A 20626-nucleotide genomic window follows, 5' to 3' on the forward strand; every position below is an offset into this window, starting at 1 on the left:
TGCGCTAAGTGATGAGATACGCAGTGTTGAGCAATTTGGCTGTTTGCACCAGACGAAACATGACAGAAATTTAAATACAGCCATTCAGAAGCACAGAATATGCACTCACTCACAAAATGGTAAGGTTTATAATCTAATTAATTCATGTTAAACCTCTTTAACATCAGTAAATGTAGATGCTGAATCAGTCGTAGGTTTAGTTCTAAAGTTTAATTTCAAACGGTTTATTTTATTTTCCAGATAGGTGAACTATCTGCTGCTGCTTTCAGTATATGGCAATAAATGTCATGTAAAATGGCATTCAAGCTCACACTGTTAGCATTTAACACTGAATAAAGCACATGAGGTGTACCTGAGGAGATCATTGTCGGTTTATCCTGTTGTTCAGCTGCAAGAAATAGAAGCTGTTTCTAATATATCAGTTTAAGGTGTTGGTTAGAATAAAAGCTCCTTTTAATATAGAAAATATTCCCTCTATCGTGTGCCGTTGCTTCTATTTACAACACCGTTTAAATCAGCCTATAGGCTCGATCATCAGACTCACTCCTTTTGGTCTTCAATCTGGCAACATGTGCTTGCGTGTGTTTTGATCCAGGAGTTCAATACCTACTTCAACTACAGGGTGTCACACTTACATACTGCACCTTTAAATTAACACATTAATAACAAGGTAAATGTTTAGTTGTCTTTTGCTTATTGTTATTTTTTTAATCTCTGTTTAGAGGTTGTGCTTTTGGACCCCCTTTGTAAGCTGCTCCTGGATCAGGGTCCTTGTCGGGAATATAACATTCGATGGTACTACGACCCACAGGCCAACGCCTGTGCACAGTTTTGGTACGGCGGCTGTGAAGGAAACCGTAATCGATTTGACACAGAAGAAGAGTGCAAGAAGACGTGTGTGGTCGTGAAAGCAGGTAAAACACACACCTGAAAACCTTTCACTGGTAAATATTACTGCAAATGAAAAGAGACAGCAGTTCCTGCCATACGGTCACAGTTGTTTCTTTGCATCTAGGCGGCTGATATCCATGATGGACTAATTTACCTTTGTCTGTAATTCCTCAACTCCAATGGACCTGCACTGAAATAAACAGATGTTAAAGAAATTAGTTGGACATCTGCAAGAAACAAGAGTGGTCCTTCTTTATATTTAGCGGCCTTAACTACTATGTACTTATATGTAAATTAATCATGTAGTACAATACTTATTTGTAATAATATTAGTAAAATAAGAATATTAGTACAATACTTATGTGTAATAACAATGAAATGACACATAGAGGAAGTTCTGAAGTACTGAAATGTATTTAATACTTTATATAAAAGGCTTTTTTGGTGACGGCAGCTGAAAGACACCTCTCATATGGAGAATGAAGTTTTTCACAGACTTCAACAGAGTGTCAAAATCTTGATGGTTCTGTGGGTCTCGTCTATCAAATCTGAGCTTTATTTTGTATTCCATATTGGTTTCAAGTCAGGTGATTGACTGGGCCATTCGCCAGCTTGATTTTCTTTCTCTGAAACCATTCGAGAGTTTCCTTGGCTGTGTTTTGGATCACTGTCTTGCTGAAATGTCCACCCTGGGTTCATCTTCATCCTCCTGCTAATGTAGATGTTAGATGTAAACTGAAGAAAGGCAGAGGATTTCTGAAGAACTAAGAGGTTTCAGCTGCTGTCTGGGCTTTCACTACCTTTCTACACCTCCCTTTCTTCATGTGTTCAATTCTTTTTTTTCTGTGTCATTGTATTTTATTTTATTACACGTCACTTAATTTGTAATCTAATTAGTTTTCTTTGCATATATGGATTTCTTTGGTTGTTACCAACATCCGGTGAAAATTTCAAGTCAACGGCACCTTTAGAAATATGTTTTCTGATTAAAAATGGTGACGTGTTCAATACTTATTTCCCCCGCTGTATATTTACACTGTTGACTTAGCCCACCCTTAACACATCCACGAACAAGTGTTGAAAATTAGCAAGTCTAAAACACTTAAACAATTGCATTTGGTTTGTCCAGTGTAATTGTGATCTCCATTTAAAGAAAAAAACTATAAATAAGTACAAAAATTAAACCTACTCAAACCAAAAACACCAAAATTGTAGTGCCAGAAGTGTTGTGCAATACAATATGAACACAATAAGAACATCGTATACTTATTTTTTATGCAAGTATCTAGTAATTAAGGCCACTTAATATAAAGTGGGATGGCTTATCAACAAAGCACAATACTTTCACGAAATTTTGCATCCTGTCACGAAACAAAAATGAACAGGCAAGTATGAAATATATGACAAATGTAACGTGTGATTTTTGAGAACCAGTGTTGTCAGTAGCAGTGTTAGACCGTTTGTCATTTTGTATCTTGTATGTACTTTTTTAAAATAAAATATTTTATATGTGGATAACTAACCAGCCAGGCTGTTATGCTGTCAGCAAATCCAAATATTGTGTTAGTTTAACGTTCACTAATCTGTATTTCATGTTTGGCTCAAAGAGGATTTGTGCTGCTTTTACACAGGACTCTGGTTATAAAAGATATGCAGTGATAACAAAATGCAGATGCTCTTAATGTGGTATTGCAGTTGAAGACTGCCATCTCCTGGAAAAAATTATTATTGTAAAAATATTGTGGTAGATATCTACAATATTTGAATCTCCTTAAAGGGATAGTTCACCTAATACTGAAAATCCTGTCATCTTTTACTCACCCTTTACTTTCCAAACCAATCTGAGCTTCTTTCTTCAGTTAAACAAAAAAGAAGATATTTTGAATAATGCTCCAAACCTGTAACCATTGACTTAGTATTTGTTTTTTTCCACTATGGAAGTTAATAGTTACAGGTTTTCAGCATTCTTCAAAGTATCTTCTTTTGTGTTCAACAGAAGAAATATATTTATGAAGGTTTATAACACTTTGAGGGTGAGTAAACAGTAAGTAAATATTTATTTTTGGGTGAACTATCCCTTTAATCTTAATAACTGTTGCATGGCATGATGTGCCATTTTGTTAATGTTGTTAGATCACCATCTCCACGCCAGATAAATAACATCCAGCCCCGGACACCAGATCTTATCAGAAAATGTCAGTTTCTCCAGGTATATGGAGAAAAAGTCAGCAGAGTTTCCAATACCCAAACAGTCTCCAATCAATATATGAGGTGACTGAGAAAAGCAGAGAGGAGCAGAAGCAGGAGACGAAGTAATGATGATAAAGAAGGAGCAGAGTTTATTGAATAATATTAGTTGCGTATGACTTCATCTGACCAGGATAAATCCAACAAGAGTTATTACATGTATACCACAAGCAACAGCAATGGAAAATGACATGCTTAACAACATTGTCCAGTGACAATACAGACCTTGAAATGGAGACTCTTATATCTTACTCATGAAAACAAGTGTCGCTTGAATCCACAGTCATAAGTTTATAGCAATAAGATTGAAAAATGAAATGATAATGAAGCAATAATTATAGGAAAATAGTAATAATAAAATATTAAAAAGATATTAAAATGACAAATATTAATCAAATCATTAACTAATGATCAATAAAATGATATAATGATAATTATATAAATGACTAATGTTCATATAGTTAAGATTAGATTAGATTAGATTAGATTAGATTCAACTTTATTGTCATTACACATGTACAAGGAGGAGGCAACGAAATGCAGTTTAGGTCTAACCAGCAGTGCAATAGCAGCAAGTGCAGGATACAGGTATAAGTTATAAAGTGCAGTTTATAGAAAAACTATGGTGATATTTACAGCTAATATTTAATTAAATAAATTATTTAAATGAATAACTGAATAAAAACAAGTGAAAATAAAACACAACACAAATGAATGGTTGCTTTCTTGAAACAACACAGACATAAGTTTGCTACAAGGATTCTCAGATCCTTAGTTTGATTCCTCAATGTGAATTACTTTGGAGCAAAGTCTTGTTAGTTACATTTTCTTTTACTAATGATAAAACTGCACAACTGAGTAGCAAGTGTCTTTCTCCATTGACAGCTGTTCAAATATCATTATCACTTGACACAAATTTATATGCTGGATTTGGTTGCATGGATGCCAAAATAATCAGACCCCCATCCTCTGATAAAACCAGCATCCCAGTAAGAAATACTAAAAATGTGGTTTTAGCCTCAGCTGAAGTGTTTTTCTTCCTAAAAATATAACATTGAGCTGGTATATTAATCATTTCTCTCTTTGTCACATTATTTCAGCCTCAAACGTCCTCCTTAAACAGTCACACACATCTGTCCCTTATGTCTGACTTAAATTACACACGTCTCCTTCCCCCAACACCTTTCTCCCTGTTTTAATTTTAGTAATAGTGACTGCTGCTCTCCCATGAGATCATTCTAGAACCACTTGCTAGTGTTGGGAAACATGCACGTATTTGCGATTGCATAATACACCCTTCTGATCTCATGCTGACCCTAAATAATTATTCGAGATGCCAAAATGTTTGCCCTAATTACTCTTTAACCTGTAAGTATTAATCTTTAACAGAGTTTTGGGTTTTACAGCACTTAATAATGATCAAAATATACCTTTAGTGGTGCAACCACCTGTCACTGTGCAGTACCTTTAAAAGAACAAATAAATGGTACATACTAGTATTATAGGCAACCCATTCTGAAAACGTAGCCCTATGTACATTTCTGGAGAGCACCAAATACATCCCAGGAGGTACGTTTTTTTTGTGTGCAGTTTTTGATTTCAAGAATCCACCAGAGGCCGTTGTGTACGCTTTTTGAGATCTCAAATTTCACTAGCGAGTGCCATTTGCACCTGCTGTTCTTGTGTAAATCCACCAGAGGCCGCTGTCGACCAATAGTGTTTTCAAAAGCACTGACTCACCCGCGTTCACCCACTTCCCTAAACCCAACCGCCAGTGTTTTCAAAAGCAATCCAGAAAAAGAAAAGCCCTCGCCTTATTTTTACCACGTTTTCAGATTTCACCACATTTTCACCCTGTTATTTACTTGTTTATTTAATTTTTGGCTTTTGTTTTTGTTGTACCTGCTTACTGGAACCGTTCTTCACTGGACTCGCTCCACACCGTCGAGGTCAACTCCGCTCCACGTCACAATTCCCCCGACATACACTCAAAAAAAAGTTGCTGTTTGTTCAAACTACATGATTAAGATGAGCTAAAACAACACAACTATCGAGCTTTTTTTTTGGACAACTTAATTGCCATATGTTCAATCCACTTAAATTTGTTAAAACTAATAAGCTAACTTAATTCCTTCATGTTGTCCCAACACAAATCGTTTGTGTGGAACCAAATAATTTTAACAGTGTATGCGGCGAGCCACTGGACAAACTAGTAACAGCGGAAAAGCAGTCCATATGGAGGTAAGCGGTCAGCTGGTAAGCGTGAAAAGGAACGGCGTCACACCGCCCCGTAGTGTTCGTTTTAAAGACAAAATGCAGCTATACGCTTCTCTGGCTACATAATTCGTGATCTCCAGAAATGTATAGGGCTATGTTTTCAGAATGAGCCTATGTTGATTTAAGGGTATTAACATAAACGATAAGCATACATGCAATGTAAGTTGATTTGGAAAAAAATGCAATGTACAGTTAAAGACAAAATGATTGCCATATTTAATTTTATTTAAAGAAGTGCTCTTTAACGAATTTCTAAACAATAGATTTAATAACTCATTTCTGATAACTAAACTTTTTTGTCTTCGCCATGATGACTGTAAACAATATCTTACTAGATATTTTTCAAGATACTAGTGTTTACTTTAAAATGCAATTAAAAGACATGCCTTGGTTAATTGGGCTAACTAGGCAAGTTAGGTTAATTACTGAAGTCATTGGATGGTGGTTTGTTCTGTAGCCAATAGAAAAAATAGTCCCTGGGGGGTGAATACTTTTGACCTTTAAAAAAATGATTATATTTTAAAATAACTTTTAATCCAGCCAACCTACTAGAAGTAAGGACTTTTCTTGTTTTGTTAAACGTCAATTGGGAGATTTGTAAAAAATATTTACATTTTAAATCATTTATATTCAGGGCGATGTGTTGGCGCAGTAGGTAGTGCTGTCGCCTCACAGCAAGAAGGTCGCTGGTTCGAGCCTTGGCTGGGTCAGTTGGCGTTTCTGTATGGAGTTTGCATGCTCTCCCTGCGTTCGTGTGGGTTTCCTCCGGGTGCTCCGGTTTCCCCTATAGTCCAAAGACATGCGGTACAGGTGAATTGGGTAGGCTAAATTGTTCGTAGGGTATGAGTGTGTATGGATGTGTCCCAGAGATGGGTTGCAGCTGGAAGGGTATCCGCTGCGTAAAACATGTGCTGGATAAGTTGGTGGTTCATTCAGCTGTGGCGACCCCAGATTTATAAAGCAAGTAAGCTGAAAATGAATGAATGAATAATTTATATTCATAATTTTGTTTTTAACTGTATACTTGCGTATACACTGAACTACTAAAAACACTCAAAAATGTTGCTTGTTCAGACTACTTGTTTAAAATCAGATTTCATTGCGACAACTTGATTGTTTTATGTTCAATCCACTTCAATTTGTAAAAACTAGGAAGTTAGCTTAATTCCTTCACGTTGTCCCAACACAGATCGATTGTGTGGAACCTAGCTGTTTTTACAGTGAGTTTCAGGGGTAAACATGGTATAAAAATGCCCCTTGGATGGTGAAAAGCTCTTGTACCCCCCTTAAAACACAAACACAACCTGCTACACTAAGCGTTTGGTCTCCTCCCAGGATATGACGCATGAATAATAAAGTTTGACTGACTCAAGACACAGAGTTGTCGAGGCAGCTGAATAATGCTCGTCACCTGTTGTAGCTGCAGCTGTCTATAAGCTCTGCAAGCAAACCCTTCATTTAAGTGGGAATCAAATATAAAGAAACTTAAACAGAAAGACATAATATAAATAGATTTGAGATAGATGGAAGAATAGATTTGACTTTCGAAAACCTGCAGACTCACAAATGTCTTATGTATGTGGCCGGTGTCGATTTGCAGATTTTCCTACCTCCCATTCAAAATGTACATTGCAAAAAATGCTTTTCTTACAGTTTTTGTCCTGTTTCTAGTCCAAATATATATAAAAAACTCTTAAATCATGAAGCATTTTCAGGACCAGTCATATATATGCCATTACTGTACTTATTTAATCAGTGCTATAGCAGAGCACCATGTACTGTAACACCAACTACAACAGTAAAGCTTGGTATAGACTGACATTGCAAAGTGGACTGAAACTATTTTATTTAAGCCCTTTCAAAGTTTTCAAAGGTTAGACTAGTAGTTTACCACGTTAAAATAAAGGGTTTGCTTAATAATTGCAAAATCCTGCATTTTCAGTAGGCTACTGTTCTTACAGACCATATGGATTGATTGCAGACGCATAATTTAATATATTACTTATGATATAAATAAACAACGCATATCTAATTGTTGGTCTTCAATGGAAAAGCTATATTCCTTATTTTAATGAGACTGTTTTATTTAATTTTAAGTTAGGAATATTTTGTAGAAATAAATGTACATAATATTTTAATTAAATTACACATAAATTAAACAGAGAGTAGATTTGGTCAACTAAAATCTTATGAAATTTAGTCGATGAAAACTAGACAAACTAAAATGAGTCAGAAGACTAAAATAGGACTAAAACTAAAAAGGATTTTTGTCCAAAGACTGAAACTAAAATAAAATTTGCTGTCAAAATAAACACTGTAGACAAGTGAGAAATATCGTCTTAAGTTGTTAAGTTAAGTGAGTTGTTCCTTTAAATCTGAATGATATTAATACCAATGGGGGAAGCAAAATAATCTTTATCAAAAGCAAACAAACAAAACATTATTTTGTTTACACTGTTGGCAGATTATTTTGCTTAATTTAAAGAAAATATTACTAATTTTGACATATTTCTGAGGTCCCACTTTATATTAAGTGTCCTTAACTACTATGTACTTACACCGAAAAATAAATACAATGTACTTACTGTGTTCATGATGTACTTGAGAACACTTGTGGTGCTCTTGAGTTAGGATAGGGGTAGGGTTATGGACAGGTTTGGTGGTGTGGGTAGGTTTAAGAGTGGGTTAAGGTGTAAGGGATGGTCAACAGTGTATTTACAAATGTAATTACAGAATTTAATTACAGATAAAATTACATACAGGTATTTAATCTAACGTGTACACAGTAAATACATGTATTTACACAATAAGTACATTGTATTGAATTATTAATTTCTGTGTAAGTACATAGTAGATAAGGACACTTAATATAAAGTGGGAACAAGACAATGTTTTTTACTTAGTAGAAAGTGCTTCTTGATTTGAGTTGATAGATATTTGGATTACACTGTAACAAATGCTAGATTCCACACAACTCCATCACGGTGTCCCAACTCAAATCTGTTAAGTTAGCTTAAGTGCTTTTACTGAACATAAAACAATTAAGTTGTCCCCCCCCCCCAAAAAACTCATTTGAAATATGTAGTTTGTAAAACCAGCAGATGTAATTGCCATCACTTTATTTTGAGGATCCCTTTAACACATTTTGTTGAATTAAGTTACATTGCATCTACATGCCAACTAATTCTCATTAGATTATAAGTGGACTGTTAGGTTGGGTTTAGGGTTAGTGTAAGTTGACATGTACTTGCAAAGTTTCTAATAGTCAGTTAAATGTCTGTTGAAGGAGCAGTATCAGCAGATATTAAGAGACTAATACTCAAATGAGAAGTAAATGGCATGTAGTTGCAATTCAACTTTTAGTCAACAAAATGTGCAATAGGGACTATTATAATAAAGTGTTACCAAGTAATTTTTAGAGTGTAGAAACAAGACAAAAACTCGAAAGTAAAAAGCATTTTATTCAACCCAGGCTCATTCTGAAAACATACCTGTACAGACGTTTCTGGAAACCACGAAATACGTCCCAGCGGCACGTTTTTCTGCACTTTTTGTTTTCGCGAATCCACGAGAGGCCGCTGTGTACGCTTTTTGAGATCGTAAATTTCCCTCGCGACTGTACTCGAGTAAACCCTCCAGAGGCCGCTGTTGACAGATTTTTTGACAGACTGAGCGAACAATCGACTGACCCACCATCCCCCTTCCCTAAACCCAACCAATTTTATCGATTGACCCGCCCACACACTTCCCTAAACCCAACCAACACGTTTCAAAAGCGATCCAAAAAAAAGAAAAGCCCTCGTCTGATTTTTTTTACCACATCCTCACCCTGCTATTTACTTGTTTATCTTACTTTTTTGGATTCTGTTTTTGTCTTACCTGCTTTCTGGAACCGCTCTTCACCAGACTCGAACCCCGTCGTCATGGTCAACTCCTTTCTGCGTCTCAAGTTCGCCGACGTATATGGCGCGCTAACGGGACAAACTGGTTGCAGCCAGGATGCCGTCAATACGGAGGTAAGCGGTCAGCTGGTGAGCGCGAAAAGGAATGGCGTCACACCGCCCTGTAGCGTTCCTTTAAAATAAAGAAATGCAGTATTACGTACATCCGGCTACGTAATTCTTAGTCTCCAGAAACGTCTGTAGAGCTACGTTTTCAGAATGAGCCTGGGTTGATTTTATTATAAGTAGCTGATTTTGATAATGAAACTGACTAACCAGCTTAAGTTTTGTTGTAGAGTGGTGTGTCATTGCTTTAACCTACACCTAATATACAACCCCAATCTCAGAGCCATTCAAATACAGAGCTGGTCGCACAATCTGACGACTTGGATAAAATGTCCGGACACCAGTCCTCCATGACAGCTGAGCGTCTCGGCTGGGATCCCCTTTTTCACAACCCGTGTTGCAGGATGACAGAGAGAGGCAATGTGGGGGTGGGCAAGAGTGAAGGGTTATATTTAGAAGGGGAGTATTAAATAACAGCCCCTTCACCCTGGGAATCTTTTCAGCTCTCTGTCCTTTTCCAGCCCGGACGGTGTGGCGAGCAGACCTGCTGCCACCTTCTCATCTTCCTTCTCCTCTTTTATTCGATTCTCACCTCGAAACTCAACATCATGGATCCTAAAGCCATAAAGGAGGAGCTGCGGCTTTTTCAGAGCACGTTGCTGCAGGACGGACTCAAGGAGCTTCTGAATGAGAACAAGTTTGTGGATTGCACTTTGAAAATTGGAGACCGCTGCTTTCCCTGCCACCGCTTAATCATGGCTGCCTGCAGTCCCTACTTTAGGGAGCTTTTCTTCTCAGAGGATGGCAAGGAGAAGGATATCGGGAAGGAAGTGGTTCTGGATGATGTTGATCCTAATATTATGGACATGATCATCCAGTATTTGTATTCCGCGGAGATTGATTTGGCGGACGATAATGTGCAGGAGATCTTCGCAGTGGCAAATCGCTTTCAGATTCCTTCTGTGTTTACAGTGTGTGTGAATTACCTACAGCAGAAGCTTTCAATGTCCAATTGCCTCGCTGTTTTCAGGCTCGGCCTTGTTCTCAGCGTTCCCAGACTCGCCATAGCGGCACGAGATTTCATCGCTGACCGCTTTGAATCAGTCTCATCAGAGGAGGAGTTCCTTCAGCTGGCTCCTCATGAGCTTTTAGCCCTGATTGGCGGAGACACGCTTAACGTAGAGAAAGAAGAAGTTGTGTTCGAGTCGGTCATGAAATGGGTGCGCAACGACAAAGCCAATCGCGGAAAGAGTCTTGCCGAAGCATTCGATTGCATCCGCTTCCGACTTCTCCCGGAGAAGTATTTTAGGGAGAAAGTCGAGACCGATGACATCATCAAGGGCGATCCAGAGCTGTTAAAAAAGCTGCAGCTCGTCAAAGATGCCTTCAAGGGAAAGCTCCCTGAGAAGAAACCCAAAGAGAAGAAGGAAGGAGAGGTGAACGGAGAGGAGGAGGAGGAGGAGGAGATGCTGCCGGGTTTCCTGAACGATAACCGTAGATTGGGGATGTACGGACGGGACCTGATCGTCATGATCAATGATGCGGCTGCCGTGGCTTACGATGTTGTCGAGAATGAGTGTTTTCTGGCTGCCATGGCAGAGCAGGTGCCGAAGAACCACGTGAGTCTCTGCACCAAGAAGAACCAGCTCTTCATCATCGGTGGCCTGTTTGTGGATAAGAAAGCAAAGAAGTCTCCGCTGCAGTGCTACTTCTACCAGGTAACATTCATTCATTCATTTTCCTTAGGCTTAGTCATCAGAGGTCACCACAGCATAATGAACCGACAACTATTCCAGCATATGTTTTATACAGTGTAACTTCCAGTGCTGGGAAACACCCATACACACTCATTTCCACACATACACTGCAGACAGATTTTAGTTTACCCAATTCACCTATAGCGCATGTCTTTGGACTGTGTGGGAAACCGGAGCACCCGGAGGAAACTCATGCCAACATGGAGAGAACATGCAAACTCCACACAGAAATGCCAACTGACCCAGCCGGGACTCGAACCAGTGACCTTCTTGCTGTGAGGCAACAGTGCTAACCACTGAGCCACCATGCTGCCCTACCAGATAACAATCTTTAAAGGGAAAGTTCACCCAAAGCTCTTCTCTTCATTCATCAGAGGTCACCACAGCGTAATGAACCGATAACTATTCCAGCATATGTTTTATACAGTGGATGCCCTTCCAGCTGCTGGGAAACACCCATACACACTCATTCACACACATACACTGCAGACAGATTTTAGTTTACTCCACACAGAAATGCCAACTGACCCAGCCGGGACTCGAACCAGTGACCTTCTTGCTGTGAGGCAACAGTGCTAACCACTGAGCCACCATGCTGCCCTACCAGATAACAATCTTTAAAGGGATAGTTCACCCAAAACTGAACATTTCCTCACCCTTTTCTCACACTCAGGTGGTTCCATACTTGCGTCCTTCAAGATATTCTGAAGAATACTGGAAAACAGCAGCCGCCGACATTCATAAAAACATACTATTAAAGTCAATGGCAGTTTTCCCAATAATCTTCTTTTGCGTTCAACAAAACTCGTACAGGTTTAGAACAAGTAAGAAAATTATGACAGAATTTTTATTTTTTTGGTGAACTATTCCTTCAAAAATTGTGTGCTGGTATGATTGTAACAACACTAGTATCTGATATCGCCCCTATACCCTTATTCTTTAAATTCATTCATTTTCTTTTGGCTTAGTCCCTTTATTCATCAGGGGTCGCCACCGCGGAATGAAGCGCCAACTTATCCAGCATATGTTTTAAACAGCGGATGCCCTTCCAGCTGCAACTCAGTGCTGGGAAACACCCATATACACTCATTCACACACATACAGTTGAAGTCAGAATTATTCGTCCTACTTTGAATTTTTTTTCTTGTTTAAATATTTCCCAAATGATGTTTAACAGAGAAAGGAAATTTTCACAGTATGTCTGATAATATTTTTTCTTCTGGAGAAAGTCTTATTTGTTTTATTTCGGCTAGAATAAAAGCAGTTTTTCATTTTTTAAAATCCATTTTAAGGCCAATATTATTAGCCCCTTTAAGCTATATTTTTTTCGATAGTCTACAGAACAAACCCTCATTATACAATAACTTGCCTAATTACCCTAACTTGCCTAGTTAACCTAATTAACCTAGTTAATCCTTTAAATGTCACTTTGAGCTGTATAGAAGTGTCTTGAAAAATATCAAGTCAAATATTATTTACTGTCATCATGGCAAAGAGAAAATAAATCAGTTATTAGAAATGAGTTATTAAAACTATTATATTTAGAAATGTGTTGAAAAAATCTGCTCTCCATTAAACAGAAATTGGAGAAAAAAATAAACAGGGGGCTAATAATTCTGACTTCAACTGTACACTATACCACATGTGTTTGGACTGTGGGGGAAACCGGAGCACCCGGAGGAAACCCACGTTAACACAAGGAGAACATGCAAACTCCACACAGTAATGCCAACTGAACCAGCCAGGACTCAAACCAGTGAACTTCTTGCTGTGAGGTTTGCTGGTTATGAAAATCCCTCAGATGGATTAGATTATCAACTTCTTGGTCAGATCCTGTGATAGTTAAACACATTAGTTTAATACTTATCTTCTGTTTATTAGTAATGAAACAACATATTTTTATCTCTGTCATGTATACAAAGGTTTATTAAATAATAGTTTATTTAGAAACTTACACCTATAAGATTCCACTGTGGAGGCCAACTAGTGGTAAGATGTGGAAATTCATTCAGCACTCAACTCTCACTGTGTATTATGGGCAGGGCGTAGCAACCTAACTTTTAGAGACAGACCATTTAAAAACGGGTGATTAATAATTGTATGAACGTAAACTTATGGACCTCTGATTATGGGAATTCAACCATGTCCTTAAGGATCATAGCAGTCCACTAGTTAAACCGGGGGTATGCAAATTTGCTGCAGGAGGACTTTGTATTTTACCAGATTTTAATTAGGATTTTGTTTAGGGCGGCACGGTGGCTCAGTGTTTAGAACTGTCGCCTCACAGCAAGAAGGTCATTGGTTCAAGTCCTGGCTGGGTCAGTTGGCATTTCTGTGTGAAGTTTGCATGTTCTCCCTGTGTTGGTGTGGGTTTCCTCTGGGTGTTCCTGGTTCCACCACAAGTCCAAAGACATGCGCTATAGATGAATTGGGTAAGCTAATTTGGTCGTAGTGTATGAGAGTGTGTGTGTGAATGAGAGAGTATGGGTGTTTCCCAGTAATGGGTTGCAGCTGGACCAGCGTCCACTGTGTAAAACATAAGCTGGATAAGTTGTCGGTTCATTCTGCTGTGGCGACCCTCAATAAATAAGCCGAAGGAAAATGAATGAATGAATTATTTTGGTTATTTCTTGGGTCTTTGTACTAAACTAAAAAGTCAAATTCATGTGTAAAGCACTTTTCACAATATCTATTGCTTCAAAGTCGCTTTTCAGAAAATCAAGGCGCTCATATCTTAAAGGGAAAGTCATTATTTACTCACCCTTCAGGTATCTCTGAACTGTTTTAGTTTTTATTTTCTGTTGAACATAAAAATTTTAGCAGCCCATAACCATTGACTCCCATAGTATTTATTTTTCCTACTATTGTCAATGGTTACAGGTTTCTTCAGAATATCTTCTTTTGTGTTCGACAAGAAGAAAGAAACTCATAACAATTTGAAACTCAAAAGTAAGAATATCATGAGTAAATACATCATGAGTAAAATATCATGAGTAAATACAAACTTTGTGGTGTGTATTTAAATTTAGCAGTATTTAGATACATTTACATTTTATACACTGATATAGTTTACATTTTTCAACAATATAAACAAATACAAAGCTGAGATTTGCTACAGAGTATGTATCATTTTACTTTTTTATACAGTATGAATAAAGTTGAGCATACTTGTACACACTTTGTTCAACCTACCTATTTAAAATAGGCTGAAACAACACAATTCTTGAGTTTTTTGGAGGCAACTTAATTATTTCATGTTCACCTAAATTTGTAAAAACTAATAAGTTACTTTCATTCCTTCATGTTATCCCAAAACAAATCGATTGTGCTGAACCCAGCATTTTTTACAGTGTATATCTAATTTTTAACTTTACCTACTTACACCCAGGGCCATTTATATCGAAGTTGATATTTAGCTGAACCATCTAGGTGTTTCGTAACATCTAGTTTTTATGAGGTGAGTTGTTAGCCCAACGGTTAACCCCCAATCTGGAGGACCAGGACATACACACATGCACTACGGGTAATTTAGCTTACCCAAAGAGGAAACCCACATCAACATGGGGAGAACATGCAAACTCCACAAAGAAATGCTCAAACCAAGCAACCTTCTTGCTGTGAGGCAACAGCGCTACCCACTGCGCCATCGTGTCACCAAATTTTAACTTTAGTGAGCGCAAACTTGCTTTGTATCATACATATTATTTCAAGGTGTGTAAATTCATACGAAATTAGTATAAATTTGAATGTCAGGTCGAATGTAGAGCAATTTGTTTCAACACAACAGAAAATTGTGATTTTAATGTTAATCTCTTCATGCCAGTTGATTAATAATTGCTATAAAAGCTGTTGTTTATTGAATTAATCCTATGTTGAAGAGTTTTCTATGAATTTGTCATTGTAAATCTCTCCCGTCTGATCCAGCTGGATAGTTTTTCTTCGGAATGGAGGGCACTGCCACCAATGCCCAGCCCTCGATGCCTGTTCAATCTGGGTGAAAGTGAAAACCTGCTGTTCGCCATCGCTGGCAAAGATCTGCAGACCAACGAGTCCCTCGACTCTGTCATGTGTTACGACACCGAGTATGAATTCATCTTTGATTCCGCTGTTCACGCATGAATGTGGGATACAGGATTGATATTTCCTGTCATTGCAGGAGGATGAAATGGAGCGAGACCAAGAAACTTCCTCTGCACATTCACGGCCATTCTGTCGTCTCGCATAACAACCTGGTTTACTGCATTGGAGGAAAGACAGATGACAAGTAAGAGTGTGTGTGCATGTGTGTGACAACATATGGTGCAGTTTGCAGATGTCTGTGATCCATCAAAGTTCCTCCTACAATGTGACACTTACAGGGCTCTTCTTGTGCAGATACAAACCTGTTTGTGTAGCAGCTACTGCTCTGCAAAACCTTCTGAGGAATCATTATGCTAAAATCGAGTGGAGTTCTGATTTAAATAAGTAATTATTAAAATAATTAATAAGTAAACACTTTGCAAATGTTACATTAAGTTTAATCCCTTTATTAGAATCCGATACTGCATTTGAAGAAATAAACTGTCCAAAAAGAAAAGTCACACACTAATATTATACTCTAATACCCTACTATTTTGTTTGGATTTAATTAAGTCACACATTCACCCAGGCATCGTTTCAATATGCTTCTGCAATGCTGCAACATTTATCCCTGTCCAGAGTTGCATTCATTTTGCCAAGATTTTGTATTCAAACTAGTGCAAGTCGAACTACTAAGTCTTCTCCAGCACATTTGAAATATTCTCAATAGGGTTAAGGTCTGGACTCTGTGGTGGCCAATCCATGGGTAAAAAAATAATGACTCTGCTTCTTGAATCACTCTTTTTCAATTTAAACTCAATGGATCCCATCATTGTCGTCTTGGAATATGCTCTGAAAAAAATCCATTGATAGAATAAACTGGTCATTTAATAGCCTATATTCATGTATTTGGCTGACCTCATTCTTTGGACACATAACGTTGCTAAACCTAGACATCAATTGCAGTTGAAGACTTAGCCTTACTATAAGCGATTTTCTTAATGCTACAGCTGTTTAGTTCCAATCCTAGTGCATTATGCATGTGGAAATCATTTTACTTTCAGTATTAAAAAGCTGTGAGATCTACTGTTGTTTTTTTCCTATTTGATTTGATTTCACGTAAGTGATCGCGGATCTCGGTCATTCAACATTTTTATGACTATTTTTCTTCCTCAGAGATGATGGTTCCTCATTATCCTTTCAGTTTTTGGTTATGCTACGCCCAATTCTAGTAGTTTCAGCAATCTCCTTTTTTTGGATGGGCAGAGCATTACAAAAGAGCATTTTCCTTAAGTCAAACGTGCGCCAATTGATCATTCACACGAAGAACGTGCATTATCAGTGTAAATAACGTCAGTTTTGATTTGAATCACTTCACTATGAATCACTTTCAATAAACGTTTTCATTTCTCTCATTCTCTCTCACAGCAAAGCTCTCAGTAAAATGTTTGTGTACAACCACAAGCAGTCAGAATGGCGAGAGCTGGCTTCAATGAAGACGCCCAGAGCGATGTTTGGTGCAGTAGTTCACAAAGGGAAAATCATCGTCACTGGGGGAGTGAATGAAGACGGACTCACGGCTTTATCGGAAACCTACGATTTTGATACAAACAAGTATGAGCCTTTACCAGTAATCATTCATTCATTTTCCTTCGGCTTAGTCCCTTATTTATCAGGGGTCCCCAAAGCGAAATGAACCGCCAACTATTCCAGCACGTTTTATATATTTAAAGAGTTTAGATGCAAACAGATTTAAGTGTCTACTGAATCTTTCTTCTAAAATGAGCATTTTTCTTTGGCTCCTGTGTGTAGGTTCACTTTTATGGCAATGAATAGGTGCTTTTCATTGCCTTTAAAGTGAAATAACTGAACAAAAACATATGGGTCACACTTATTACAGAAAATATCAGACGAAACTTCGATTTTTACATCAGAACACTTACGTTTTCTTAATATTTTAATAGGCTATATTTACATAATTTGTTATGTGCTTTTGTAATATGTATTATAATTTACTATTAATTATTATAGTTTATATACACATTTTTTATATTTTTGTTTAACTTTCTTTTTATTTGTTTTAGTTTTAATGAGTTTATTAACTTTATAGTTGAATGCAACATCTTTTATTGTTTGTTTTTCGTCTGATTTGTTTTATAGTTTTTTGTTTTAGTCATAAGTCTCCACTATGAGTAGTGTACCTGATCAAACTATTAATAGATTTACTTGTTATATACCCTCGATCAATATTATATCATCTTTATCCATTTTGAATTAAAAAATAAAATGTATAGAGTACAGTGCAATACATGGATTAAAATGCTGCTTTTTCAGGTGGGACACATTCACAGAGTTTCCTCAGGAGCGCAGCTCTGTGAATCTCGTGAGCTCAGGAGGAAGCTTATTTTCAATTGGAGGCTTTGCTATTGTCGAGCTGGAGGACAAAAACATCGGACCCTCCGAGATCACCGACATTTGGCAGTAAGTCCTCAATTCTGTGCTGATTCTGATTGGACAAAAATATTTTTCAAACCCAATTCAATAAGGCAATCAGTGAATAGAGTAATTAAAGGCACAAATGCAAGATATTTTAATTAAAATATCCAAAAACCACTAGAATGTGATAAATATGTTGCTAAATTGTGCACTGTGGTATCTCAAATAGAAGGAAGAATGTTCAAATTCAGAGAAATTATTAATTTTTGCTAGTGAGACGAAGTGTGTGCTGTGTGTTCATGCTAATGACGTCACACACCCTCAATTTCTGGTTTTATAGAAAACAGGGAAACAGCAGCGAGGTTTTAATATGTTGTGTGTTTATTAGACTGAACAGAGCAGCATTATATCAGACGCCTAAAATGTGTTTAGTCTGATAAAACAGCACTGCTTCTTCTCTATGTGATTATGAGCTGAAGAACCGGAAGCTGTGGACTGTAGCATAATAAAAGCTCCACTGCTTTTGTGCCGTGTAATGCTCGTCTCTCATCACCAATTGCTTCAGTTTCACTTCAACCACTTTTAGTCTTACTCTGCTTTATTCTACCATGATAATAAGTGTTAAATACTATAGCTCATCCATCAACATGATTTCTTATGAAGTCTTGTATCATGAAGACCACAACTCCCACCCAGAGTCTTCAAAATACACCTTTGTTTGTTGTGAATTACACACTACGCCTTTAATTATACAAGTTAAATTAAAGAGACATGGATTAAATCCTGATTAGAACCAGATATAAAAATAAATAAACAAATAAACAAATAAATAAATAAACCATATTGCTATTCCACCTACCTGACGTGTACTGACTTCCTTTCACAGGTATGAAGAAGACAAAAAGACATGGAGCGGGATGCTGAGAGAGATGCGCTACGCTTCAGGCTCTTCTTGCGTTGGCATGCGTCTGAATGCTGCCAGGATGCCCAAATTATAGATCAAACTGCACCTGTGGTCATGTGACCTTTGACCTCAGCACACAACTGTGGTTGTTTAAGTCTAGTCTAAAACGAGTGAGCTAAAGTGAGCTAAAACCTTTTTATAAATGTGCTGAAAAGCTTTTGGGTTCCCTAAAGTGTTTTTCTCTTACATTTTAGAGAGTTAATGTGAAAGAATAGTGTGTATGTGTGTGTGTGAACATAAGCCATTTCTCATTTCTCAGATTTCTGAACCACGTATGCAAGATAAGGTACATTTTCTGTGATGTTAATAATGCTGTATTGAAAATAAACTCTAGTTACTTCAGTAAATCTAGGTTATTGTATGAAATTTTTTGTAAAATAAACATTTTTAAACCATTTTAGCCAACTTGTGATGTTTTAGAAGACTTTTGATTTCCATGATAACTGCAAAAACAGCTATAGGAGATCTTTAATTATTAGGCCACAACTGCCCTATATCAATTCAATTCAATTCACCTTTATTTGTATAGCGCTTATACAATGTAGATTGTGTCAAAGCAGCTTCACATAAAAGGTCACAGTAAATAGGAACAGTGTAGTTCAGTTTGTAGTGTTTAAGTTCAGTTCAGTTTAGCTCAGTTCAGTGTGGTTTAATAATCACTACTGAGAGTCCAAACACTGAAGAGCAAATCCAACGATGCGCAGCTCTACAGATCCCGAACCATGCAAGCCAGTGGCGACAGCAGAGAGGGAAAAAAAACTTCACTAAAGGCGGAAGTGAAGAAAAAAAGCCTTGAGAGAAACCAGGCTCAGTTGGGCACGATCATTTTAATTTCTCCGCTGGCCAAACGTCTTGTGCAGAGCTGCAGTCTCAGTGGCGGAGGCTGGAAGCTGGCCTCAGCGAAGACTCGTCTGTCCCTGGAGCGTCACAGGAATCAGTCTCATGTTCTCCACTCCTCCATGACCACCACAGTAGCTGCTCAGGATTCGGCCAGGTCCAGGATATGGAAACCTTGGGATCATCTCGTCGTTGGTCTTGGATCGAATCAGTGACTCTGCATAGTCTGAGGGCCTCGGGAAGAGTATCCCCAGGTGGAAATGGAGAATAAAGAAAATAATTAGCGTAGCTGATGTTCACAGTGTATATCAGCAAGATGCATAACCTGTGTGGAAGCCCCCTAAGTGGTGCACTAAGTGTATGCTTTACTGAACAGATAGGTCTTTAATCTAGTTTTGAATTGGGAGAGTGTGTCTGAGCCTCGGACGTTATCAGGAAGGCTATTCCAGAGACCATCCTATATCTATATCCTATAGACCATTTCAATGTGGTGATGAGATTGGCCCATGAATATTTCCTGCTTGTTGTCAAACTCTTAATAACTGTAGCAAGTGACAAATTAATCACATCTCAACATTAAAACAGCTTCCATAACATTGTTTATCAATATGTGGACATTTTAGGATTCTTGGAAGTTATGGAAATTAAAAATGTAAAACAGGAAATACGGTAGGACCAGTGGTGTAGTCCTAAAAAAATAGGTGGTGTACTATTATCAACCCAATCTAAATTTTAAAAGTAGGCAAAGAAACGACGAAAGTCAATGTGTCTTTTATTCATTTGAGATGCACACACACACACACACACACACACACACACACTGCACAGCTGTGGTTTGCTGACTAACTAAAAAACGAGTTCAGGAGCGGGATTTTGCCCCCGTTTTATATCAAATTTAAAGGGGACTGAGGCGGTCATTTAGTAGTGTACAGGTAATCGCAAAAGTGTTAGGAGGGCTGAATGGAAATATAGGAGGGCTAAAGCGACGCCCATGCTGTAATTTTACTTGAAAGTTTCAGCAAGACATCATTCAGATGATTTATTGTGATCTTCGAAAAACTCAAATACTCATTGCACAAAAATTAGGTAAGTCTAATCACCAAAACAAGTGAGTATACCGAGAGTATGATCCTCAGAAGTCGTAATACCCA

The 20626-nt window shown here is 37.7% G+C and overlaps 2 protein-coding genes across 2 annotated transcripts in view; both read left to right on the plus strand.

Moving 5' to 3' along the window:
- The window catches only part of col28a2b (collagen, type XXVIII, alpha 2b), a 48668-nt gene extending 46255 nt beyond the window's left edge, over nucleotides 1-2413 (plus strand). Inside the window, exons 35-36 of the mRNA XM_056459382.1 lie at nucleotides 723-914; nucleotides 1016-2413. Of these exons, the coding sequence (XP_056315357.1) occupies nucleotides 723-914; nucleotides 1016-1023 (200 nt within the window). The 3' untranslated portion in view covers nucleotides 1024-2413. The remainder of the gene's footprint in view (nucleotides 1-722; nucleotides 915-1015) is intronic.
- A 7504-nt stretch (nucleotides 2414-9917) lies between these two features.
- klhl41b (kelch-like family member 41b) lies at nucleotides 9918-19038 on the plus strand. Its single transcript, XM_056459373.1, has 6 exons — nucleotides 9918-11140; nucleotides 15104-15261; nucleotides 15336-15443; nucleotides 16667-16852; nucleotides 17573-17719; nucleotides 18561-19038. Exons 1-6 carry the CDS (start codon nucleotides 10031-10033, stop codon nucleotides 18670-18672), a joined length of 1821 nt encoding a protein of 606 aa, XP_056315348.1. The 5' UTR covers nucleotides 9918-10030; the 3' UTR covers nucleotides 18673-19038.
- The last annotated feature ends 1588 nt before the right edge of the window (nucleotides 19039-20626 follow it).

Source organism: Danio aesculapii, chromosome 6, assembly GCF_903798145.1.
Source record: "Danio aesculapii chromosome 6, fDanAes4.1, whole genome shotgun sequence".
In the NCBI taxonomy this organism is placed as follows: Eukaryota; Metazoa; Chordata; class Actinopteri; order Cypriniformes; family Danionidae; genus Danio; species Danio aesculapii.